General features: G+C 35.6%; 2 protein-coding genes across 2 annotated transcripts; both read right to left on the reverse strand.

The window, feature by feature from the left end:
• Nucleotides 1–117: 117 nt before the first annotated feature.
• CTAM01_07439 (amino acid permease) lies at nucleotides 118–1,922 on the reverse strand (the record flags this gene model as incomplete). Its single annotated transcript, XM_060523462.1, has 3 exons — nucleotides 118–557; nucleotides 616–1,673; nucleotides 1,738–1,922. The coding sequence occupies 3 exons, from the start codon at nucleotides 1,920–1,922 to the stop codon at nucleotides 118–120; spliced, it is 1,683 nt and encodes a 560-aa protein (XP_060381838.1).
• Nucleotides 1,923–2,626: 704 nt separating this feature from the next.
• CTAM01_07440 (uncharacterized protein) lies at nucleotides 2,627–5,336 on the reverse strand (the record flags this gene model as incomplete). Its single annotated transcript, XM_060523463.1, has 8 exons — nucleotides 2,627–3,141; nucleotides 3,197–3,374; nucleotides 3,427–3,599; nucleotides 3,652–3,925; nucleotides 3,981–4,528; nucleotides 4,582–4,782; nucleotides 4,850–4,974; nucleotides 5,245–5,336. The coding sequence occupies 8 exons, from the start codon at nucleotides 5,334–5,336 to the stop codon at nucleotides 2,627–2,629; spliced, it is 2,106 nt and encodes a 701-aa protein (XP_060381839.1).
• Between the last annotated feature and the right edge of the window lie 5,772 nt (nucleotides 5,337–11,108).

Here is an 11,108-nt window from a genome sequence, read left to right on the forward strand (position 1 = left end):
ACACGGAACGAACTGACCGCTTTGAAAGATTCGACTTGCCCAAATAATGCTACTGACTATGTGTAATGCGTATAGCCTTAGGTTTCGCATGGGAGTGTTACATGTTATCAACTCGTCTTAGAATAGCCATGAGAACCCCTTCCGGTAAACCTTAGCAAATGCGCTCTTCTTCCCCATCGCTACCTCCTTTTCCCTTCTTTCTGCCTCGACCGCTGCTCTCTCCTCGGCAACAGTCTCTGCTGGCACGCCCGTGACCAAGTCGGCTGTCTCAGCCCGAACGCGATGGGACTTTTTGAAGATCTTGTACCCAAAAATGCAGATCAGGTAGACAGGGATCCCAATGTACTGAACGATGAAGTTCTTGTAGTCGAAAGTGCCGACGAACACTTCGATACCTTTAGTCAAGGTCAGGACAATGAGGAAGCCGAGGGCGGCATAGGAGCCCCAAGAGCCCAGAGGAGCGCGATACGGGATATAGGCAGCATCGATTCGTTGGGCGGTGCGGGCGCGGCAGAAGAAGATGTGGGAGACGAGAATGGACATCCATGTAAGCAGACCTATGGTACATTACGCGTTAGTGTTGGTCTTTTCATTCAAGCATCACGACAGACTTACCAAAGACAGTGACGACGTTCGTCAAGTAGCCAAAGACGGTTGCAGCACCGGAGCTGACAGACATGTACGCCAGACAGCAGAAGACGCCACATAGACCCAAAGCCACGAGGGGCACGCCGGCCTTGGTAGTCTTGGAAAAGATACGAGGGGCTTTGCCATCGACAGCGATGCCATACAGCGTGCGAGACGAGATGTAAATGTCCGAGTTCGCAGCCGAAAAGACAAACACTACAAGACAACCGTTGATGACGTGATCGAGCCCCTTAATCTTGGCAATGGTGATGGCCACCACAAACGGCGAGGCCGCAGCACTGGTCTTGGCCTTAGCTGCGAAGACGAGCTCGGCGCTGTTATAAGGGACAACCATGCCCAGCAGGAAGACGGAGATGATGTAGAAGAAGACGATGCGCATGAAGGTCAGGCGAACAGCCTTTGGCATGCACAGACGGGGGTTCTTGGCCTCGCCGACTGTGACGCCGACGAGCTCCGTGCCGGAGAAGGCGTATACGGCGGCCACCATGGCGCTCCAGACCCCGAGAAGACGGCCCTGGGCACCATCAACCTTGTACTCGGCGAAAGCACCCGGGTCGGACCAGTACCTGAAGCCGGGACGGTCGCCGGTGGGACCGCCGCCCACGGCGAGGATGAAGAGCAGCAGGATGACGCCAATCATGATGACCACTTTCAGAGATGAGAGCCAAAACTCGAACTCGCCAAAGGCCTTGACGCTGATACTGTTGATCAGGAGAATCAGGACCAGGGCAATGGTGATGAAGACGGCCGGGCTGATGCGGTCCCCTACCCAGAACTTCATGATCAGGGCAAAGGCAGAGAGTTGGTTAGGCGTGGCGAGGAGGTACTTGAAGAAGTAGCAGTAGCCCGTCGCGAAGCCGAGAGCCGGGTCGACGAAGCGTGTCGCGTAGCCGCCGAAGCCGTGGGAGAGGGGCATGTAAGAAATGATTTCGCCGAGGGCGGCCATGACGAGGAAGACGATGCAGCCGACGATGGAGTAGTCGATGAGGATGCCGGCTGGGCCTGCCTTGACTAGAGCCGAGCCTCTGTAAATTGGTGAGTTAGAACGAACGCCAGGGCGGTAATTTTTCGTATGGGGAGACAGCTTACGTTCCAATCAGCAATCCTGTTCCAAGCGCACCGCCAAGCGCAATCATCGTGACATGGCGCGTTTCGAGACGTTTGTGAAGGTCGTAGCCGGGCTGGATGTATGGATCTTCGACTTGGCCGATCTTCGCACTTTGTTGATGGTATAGGTTCTCCAAGCCCGCAGGTTCCATCTTCTCTTGGTCCATCGTTGACTTGTCTGAAGTTGGACTGTTAAAGTTGGCGTGTCTACTGCTGCAAAAATGGCAACATCCAAATTTTCGGAGTGTTGTTTCTCGACAGAAACTCAAAGAGTTTACCCAAGTTGACCAGTTCCTGTGTCTCTATGAACCCAGCAGCACCAGGCCGGAATAGCCAGTGTCATATCAAAGTCTTATAATCGGAGCCTTCACTTTAGTCAATTGCCAGATAAGTCCTTGGCACCCCAGTCTTGGTCACTATCTCGAGTCCGTGGGTCCGGGGAAGCGATTCGGGAGTGGGTCCCGAGGCGTCGAAAACGCGGGGAGAAATCCTCGGATTGTCAACCCGCAAGCTGGTATCAGATAGTCAACTGACTCGGACAAGCCCCTATCTGGAGAACTGGAATGTCGCGAAGTCTTGTTCAGGTTTAGTTGATAAGAGTCTCGCCATCTAACTTGGGCTTGTTGCAAGGTTTCTCCTGGCGCCTTCACTACCTTAGTACCTGCATATGGAGCTACGTGTTGAAGCCGGCTGTTGGCCGTCGTCGATGGGACGATTACCCCGCGGGATTAGATTGTCTATCTACAAATTCGACCCTCTCTCTGAGGCGTGTCTTTCTTCAGCGAGCCTAGTTTCGTAAGCTGTCTTGTTTCCTCCGGACCTGATTTCGGAAGCACACATCCGAGGGTCAGTCTAGTATCCTATTAGTCAATCATAGCAAGCCCCCGCTAAAATCAAAATCCGGGGCAATCGCCTCGGTCCATAACCAACTCCCCGCGAGCTGATCGTCGTCGAAAGCGGCCATATTCGGTTCCCAATCGAGCAAGCCCGCTATGGACAGCATTTGTTCTGAAGCGAGCCCATTTGTTGTGCTGCCAGTAGCCGGGCCGGCTTCTGTGGGTTGTTCGGTTGATAATGAAAGGTCACCAGCGTCTATGCGCAGTGAAGACTGATTCTCAGCCTGCATACCGCTGCTGCCGTCACCTGCAACTGACCGTGGAGCATGGAGCTGACGTTGAGCGAGACACAGCATCTCTTGGAGCTTTTCGAGCTCTTCCTTCCGGCACCGGGCCACAACGTTACCGCGCGCGATCATGGTATCAAGGATATCAGTCGTAGTTTGCATATAGCGGTTATCTCGCTCGGAAAGACTTGGCATGGAGGTCATCAAAGTAAGAACGAAAGCTGATGAGAACGCCTGCTCCAAGTCAAAGGGGAGGAAAGATTCTGACTAGCACATCAGTTCATGTAAGGACCGCTCGTAGATCATATGTATGCCTACCTAGTAGGTGCTGAGACTGTAATGTTGACAGAATCCGAAGCGATTTGTTTGCCGAATCTGATGATGTCTTCAAGAGTGCTTTGATTGGGCTCGCTAGGCCTCTGTTCAAATTTCCTCGCCTTCCTAGAACATCTTGTAAGAGGCACATGAGGATTGGGCGTGTGGCAAGAACGACACACTTGAGATAGTCAGCTTCCAGACGCTTAGTAAGGTTCTCGAAATTCACTTACTTGGTGATAACATAAGTTCAGCGTAGCGGAAACCCTGGACGCAGGCTCAGAGTTGTTGAACTTGAACTCGAACCCCGCCGTAAGCTGAGGTGCTAGCCTTGCCATGTCTCTTAAAACTTCCTGGACACTCTTCAGAAAGGAAGGATCGAGTTTTCCGTCTACGCCGTATACAGCTATGTCTCGGTTAGAGAGTTCCAGTCCTGTATGTGGGCTCTCTAAACTCACTATTCAAAACCTTGGCAAGCAGCTGAGACAGGACAACGTGGATTCCGAGTGCCTTATACTTGTGAACAACCGGATCTGATCTTGGCAGTTGAACGGTGATGTCGCTATCTTGTATCGAATTGGGAGCGCCCATAAGGGATGACATTTTGCGGTCTAAGATATACAGGGTCCACCAGACGCAGCGGAGTCTGTTAGCCTCGCTGTCGTTGAGTTGGTTTCTTAGTGGTTCTCGATGTAACCCTTGCGAAATGGCAATCCGAAATGCTTGACCGATCTGCTAGAATCAGCGACAAGGCTCGGCAAGTGACTAAGGCTGGCCATCAACTCACGTAGGTATAAGCACTGTTTCTGTGGTCTACCGACTGCAAGTATAGAGCAAGACCGCATAGTATCTCTACGGATAGCACAGGGTCTTGATATAGTCCATGAACATCAGGAAGCAGCTCGAGAGCCCTCGTCACCAAACCACTTCCAGGAGGGGTCTGATTTGGGTTTCCAGGGACTAAAAGAGCCTTCCCGAAAGCCATGATGATGAGGAATTGGATATACCACAATCTGGAATCTACCGTCGGTTCCAGCTTCGGTCCTGTTCTGTAGAGATCGTGAAGCCCAGTCATGAAGCTTTCCTCGTCAAAGAGATGGTATGTCTGCCCGAGGTGAAACTTGACCGTATTCGTGAGATAGAGAGCATAGTCTAGGGAGGGAATGTCAACTGTGACTTGCGGGGTGATGTCTCTAGACGAGGGCCAGTCCAACTTGAATGCTTCAGCATCAACATTGAGAGGAACCTCTGGAGATTCGTGTTGGCCGAGATGACCCTGGATCATGTTTAGTACCTGTCGGCTGTATGCCCAAGTTGATGAAGGCCCCAGCCATCCTGTAAGCCGCTTAGATTGAAAGAAGCAACGATGACGCCAAGTAGTTACTCACTCCTTCTACCTGTTGCATCCGTGAGGAACTTTGATGGTCCGCTCGCTAATGGATTCCGCATGTTTGAGAAACCACGGCGTTCTTCCGGGCCATCCTCACCGCCGACGATAGTCGTGCCGTCGTCGAGACTGAAACTACGTGCCGGCGGCGAGGCTCCGTGGCCGACCTCTGTCAACACTGGTGCTGTTGTTTCATCAACCACTACATGTAGCAATTATTATGATAAGTGAAATCCCACTAAGTAACGCGATACAAGATGAAGGCTTACCATCACGAAGGCCAGCATCAGCGGGCGACGTAGACCGATGACGTCGAGATCGTTTCGCTGTTGGTGAAGTCGATATTTCCCCTTCGACGCCATATCCCGACTTGCGTTTCAACTCGTTAAGAAACCTTTGGATAGTTAGATCTTGGGCTTCAAAGAAAAACAAAAGACACGTAAAAGCGGGTCTGGATTACCTCTCGGATACGACAACCTTCCGATCTTCTTTATCAAAGACGCACTCCACCGACTTGCGCAGGCAATTCGCACAAGGTAATGAGCCCGAGCACTTCACCTTCCGTTCACGGCACCGCGTACAACTTGAATTATCATTAGAATCCGATTGACTGATACCTGCTCTCACATCCGAGAATGCCGAGCCTGGAGGTTGCTGCACTCACGCGTTGCTCGCTCGCTTGCCGCGCGGGACAGAGTTTGCCGTCTCAGCTTCTTGCTCGGCTGAGCTGCTTGGACTCTCGCCTTCGCCAGCCATCACATCGGTATTTTCAATTATTCACAGAAAGGTCTCATGGGTGCATTTGCCCTATGTTGTCTAGTTTCTCTCGTTGAAGTCTTGTAATTGTCAATCTCGAGATGGAATGAGGTGCGGAGACATGTTAATTGCATCTCCAATTCCAGCCACAGTGATGATTGTGGCGCACCTTAGCGTGCTTTAAACAAGTCATCCCAAAGTCAGTATCTCCGCTCAACTCAGGCTTGAGTTCACTCTCTCCTTAATTGAACGTGGCATACGGCAGACTACAAGAGGCACTCTGCCAAAACACTTTTTTTATATATTAAAATAGAAATCGTATTTTACGGTTACCTTACTACCTAGGATAGGGTCTAAATTAGTATAATAACTTATAAATAGTAGTTATAGAGATTTATAATTTAAAAAATACTTTAATTTCGTAATATATTAAACTATATAATAATATATAAAATTGCGTAATATTATACCCCAATATAAAAACTTTTTTTTTTATAACTTTATTATAAAAGTAATTATTATTTTTTACCCTTTTATAAGTAAAAATTACTTTTTATTTAAATTATTAAACTAATGGCTCGCTTATAAATATTATAATCTAAATTTTTAATAATTTTTAATTTTTATATAAAACGTTACTAAACTAATTAATTTTATAATACCTCTTTATAAAGCTATTTTAAAACAACTAATCGATAATAATACTTATATAAGCTCTACCCTTTTTATATAATAAGAACGTATAAACGTATAAACTTTAATATTAATAAAATCTTTTTTTATAAGCTTAAAAAAGCGGGAACAAAGTATTTAATAAATAAAAAAGGAGCTAAAGTAATTATTAATAATTAATATCTTTATTATATTATATAATATATCTTTTTTTAAAAACGAACTTAATAATTTCTAAATAATAACTTATATTAATATCTAAGTTATTAAAAAGTTTATTAAAAAAGTTTAGTTTAATTGCTTTTTAATATTTATTTTATATTAAAATATAATACGATTTATTATTTTATATTTTATAATAAACTAATAAATTCTTTTAATAAAGTAAATAGTATTTCTAATTAATATAAAAAATTCTTATAATATTTTAGAATGTTATAAAATAGTATATAAAGCTATAAGTTTAGAGAGATTCTTTTTTAAAGCTACGATTTTATATAAAAAGGATAATTATTAACTTTTTATTATTTTTTAAATTAAAATTAAGTTATTAATTATTAAACCTTAGTTAGTAAAGAAAGGAAAAGGTCGTATAAAGCGAATTATAACTAAAACTTTAAGCAAAACGACGTATAAAAATATTCCGAAAATACGGTTTTTAATAAGTATTAATATTAAATTAATAATAAAAATTAAGGAGGAATTGTTAGTTAAGTAAGAAAAGAAGATTATTAAAAAGGAGGTAAAGGCTAAAATAAAGGTTAAAAAGGATAAAAATAATAAAAAAAACGAGATTATAATAGTTCGATAAGAAGATAAAGTTTATAATAATAAATAACTTAGTATATTATAAGGATAGAAGCGAGTATTCTTATTAATAAATAGTTTAGAATAAATTATAATTATATTTATAATTCCTCTTTATCCTTAGTATTACTCGTAATTATAAAGCTATTTAATACTCTAAAATTAATTTTAAAGTTTTTTAATTTTTATTTAACTTATATAATACTACCCTATAATTTACTAAGTAAAGTAATTTCTAATTAGAGCTTATTACGTATATACTACTTTAAATAAATATAAAGATATTAATATATTTTAAAATAAGGATAATTAACCTTATTAAACTTCGTATTTTTAATTAATATAGTTAGGGAGCCTTTAATAATTAAAGTATAAATTTATAAAGTAGCTTAAAGAAGATATGCGTTTAGATTATTATTATTTTAAATAGCGTTTAATAATTATTAAACTTAGTTTTAGTTAATTAGTTATATAAAGTTTTATATAGTTCGTAACGTAAGTTAATAATATAGTTACTATAACTAATTAAAAATAACGTAAGGGCGACCTTTTTAATAATAAATTCGATAAGAGTTTTAAATTTATATAAAATTAATAAAATTAGAACGAATTAGTAATATATACGTAAATAAAAGTATAATCTAGTTAGAGAATATATCTATATAAAATAGCCTTTAGAACTTAAGTAGTTAGAAGTATTCTTATAAACGTAAGTATATTTATATATACTAAGATATATATTACTTATTTATTAATATACTAATCTATTTTAATAAAAACGATTTTATTAACTCTTAATCTTAACGTTATAAATACTTTTACTAAAGATTTAGTAATTACGGAATATAATTAGACTTTTTATTATTAAATAGTATTATAAAAAGTAGTAATAAATACTAAATATAAAAACGGTTTCTTTCCCTTGGTTTAAATAAACTCGTAATAATATAAATCCCTATTATTAAATAATAATAAGATATTATATAAGTATATTCCGGGATATATAAATAGAAACCTATATATAGAACTATATAATAAATTATAAATAAGTATTAATATTAATATAGATCTTAAATCTAAATAGTAAAAACTTATTATACGTATTTAAAAACTAAATATAATTTAGTTTAGGAGTCGTAAACTTTTTATAATAATATCTTATTTTATTTAACTAATCCTAGATTTATTATAAAAAGGTTTTGTAATATATAAAGTAAAGTTTATTTTAGTTAATAATATAAGCTTATTAGCGAACTTATATATAAAGATACTCTTTATTATACTCTTTAGTATAATAAGTAACTTTTAGTATATTAAAAAAGAACTTTTTTAATCGTTATTATATAATTACGAGCTATTTTAGTATTTATTATTACTAAAGCTAATTTTGTTAACGAAATATTAATAATTTTATAGCTATAATTATAAATCCTTTAGACTAGAGTTAAAAAAGAATATTTTTATTATTTAAGTATTATTAGAAAAATAATTCTTAAATACGAATTAATAGATCTTTAAAAAGACCGTACGCTCTTCTTATTATAAATCCTATTTTATAAATTAACGTTTAAAAGTTCGCTTTATAATTTTAATATTAAAAACTATAAAGATATATATAATAATTATATTATAGGTCTAATTATTTTCTAATTTTATAATAATTATTATTTAATATAATAAAAGATTAATACGTAGTTATATTATTTTAAGACCCCCTAATAGAGTAATCTACTGGGGCCGTATTATATATTACGTATTAAAAAAAACTAAGTATATTACGCTCTATACTTAATTACTAATTAAAACTCCCGACCTTTCCCCGCAGTCCTCTAAGTTTTAGTTATTTAAAAAGCGAGCTATATTTATTTTAATATATATAAGACCTCTTAGTACTAACCCGTATAAGTAACTAGATTTTATATTATATACTTCTTTTTATTAAGGGTTAAGGGGCCTTTTATATATTCTTTTATATTTATAATATAGCTTATATTAAAAAGATTTCTAACTTTATAAAATATAATTTCTAAATTAATATTAATATATTAGATTTTAACGTCCGTATTAACCTAGCTATTTATAATATTCGTATTATTACCTAGCTAAATTCTATATTATTAAAAAGTATTTTATTAATTTTTAGGTATATTTACGTTAGTTATAATAGCTATAGTATCGAGCTAGCTAAGGGTACTTAGCTTAAGAGGGGTAGACTTATTAATAAGTATCTTTAGAAAGTTCTAGCTTACTAATTATTAACTATATACTAAGAGAGTAGGTTCTTATTAAGGTAGTATTTTAATTAGTTAACCTCTTAACTAGTTATCTAACTAGCTATCTAAGTAGTAGTTTATATATTAATAAGTTTATTTAGTAAATTTGTTTAGTAGATTTGTTTAGTTTAAATAGAGCTTTAGGCAATATTAGAAGTAATAAGGATAAAAAAAATCTTTACGAACTTTAAAAAGTAATAAATATTAGCCTATTTAGCTCTTTTTTTAAAAACCTCTATATTATTATTAAAGTTTAGAACCTCTAGAGTTAAAAAAAGCTATTTCTAACTATTATAACTAACTATTATAGCTAATTATTATAGCCGACCTCTATTATTAACTTTTTTAGCTAGTGTTACTATATAAAAAGTAGCTTACTTATCCCGAATTATATAGTAGTTTTTGTATTAAAATTATTATATTATATTAAGCGCGTACTTAAGGTATATTGCGTATATTATATAATTAAAATGTATATTATATTATATAATTTTTTTTAAAAGCGTAATCCCGTTAAGGTCGATCTTTTATACTTATAAAGTTAAAAAAAAAAAACCACTATATATTATTTTAAAAAAGTAGTAATATATAAAATAAAAAACTAAAAAAGAAATTTTAAATAAGGGGTAAATATTTATATATAATTATAGCGATATATAGGGGTATTGTTTTATTTATAAGGTCTTATAAGTATATATATAGAAATATAAACGCTTATAAGGATCTATAATACTAAAAAGAACGGAAAGTATATAATAATAATATATAATAAATAAAAGTTCTATAATTTTATTAGAAACGTTAAACTTTAGGGGGAGCCTTTATATAGTTAATTACGGCTTTTTATAGGCTAAACTAAGCGTATATATTCTAGTTTATAGTTAATAAGTACCTTATAACTCTATAAGGGCCTTATTACCTAAGTATTAAACTTAACTATATTATATCCTAATATATACCTATATAAACTCTTATATTATACTATATAAAAATATCGAATTAATTACTCCTTATTTAGAGTTTATATAAGTTAATAACTCTTTTTATAATCCTATATACTATTATATATACCCTCTTTATTATTTTTAGCCTATTTAGCTACTTATTTAAGGGTTTTTATTATTATATAGAGGTATTTAGTAGGGATATTATTTAAAAACTTAAGTAGAGCGCTAATACGGATTTTATTACGACCCTTATAATTATAACTACGCTTTATAACCTTAATAAGCGTATTATAAGCTAATACGGACTGTTAATAAACTATATATAAATATAAAATAGTATATAATAATAAGAATTAATATACTAGCGTTATAAATTAATATACCGGCGTCGCTCTTATACTAGCGTCGCTATTCTACTTTTTAATTAGTTTAAAAAAATAGTACCTCTTTATAAAAATAATAAGGGTAACTATATTAATATAGCTATTCCTACTATCCTCTCTAATTTAAGCTTTAGTTTAAGATTTTTAAAAATAAGAATATTACTATAGCCCACGTACTCGTTCGGAACTACTATATTACCTATTTAAGATTTATAAATTTTAAATTAGTTAGTAATATAAGCTTTTATAAATCTTAAATAAATAAGGCTTCTTTTTATTATATACTTAAGATATATAAAAAGTAAATTATAATAACGTCTACTTAATTACTTTTTTTAACGTAGTTATAATAATTTATTATTATTATAAACTATTTCTTATTAGCTCCGTTTCTTCTAAATACTAAGCTATATTAGCTATTTACTTATATAATTCCTTATTATCCTCCCCTTATTAAGAACGCTAAACTAGCTCTTTATTTATTATTAAAATAAGCTTAATATTTAGTTTTAACTTAGTTAACTTATTTTTTTTATAAGCCTAGCTAGTATTAACTTATTCTTATTCTTAAGTAAGTAGCCTCGCTTTTTATTACTTATACCTTAATTATTATAAGTAATACGGGCTTAACTAATTAATTAGCCTTTTTTAAATAAAGTTAGTTATAATAAAATAGGCTATATTATATTT

The sequence above is a fragment of the Colletotrichum tamarilloi genome (assembly GCF_030869305.1).
Source record: "Colletotrichum tamarilloi strain Tom-12 chromosome Unknown Scaffold_23.1, whole genome shotgun sequence".
In the NCBI taxonomy this organism is placed as follows: domain Eukaryota; kingdom Fungi; phylum Ascomycota; class Sordariomycetes; order Glomerellales; family Glomerellaceae; genus Colletotrichum; species Colletotrichum tamarilloi.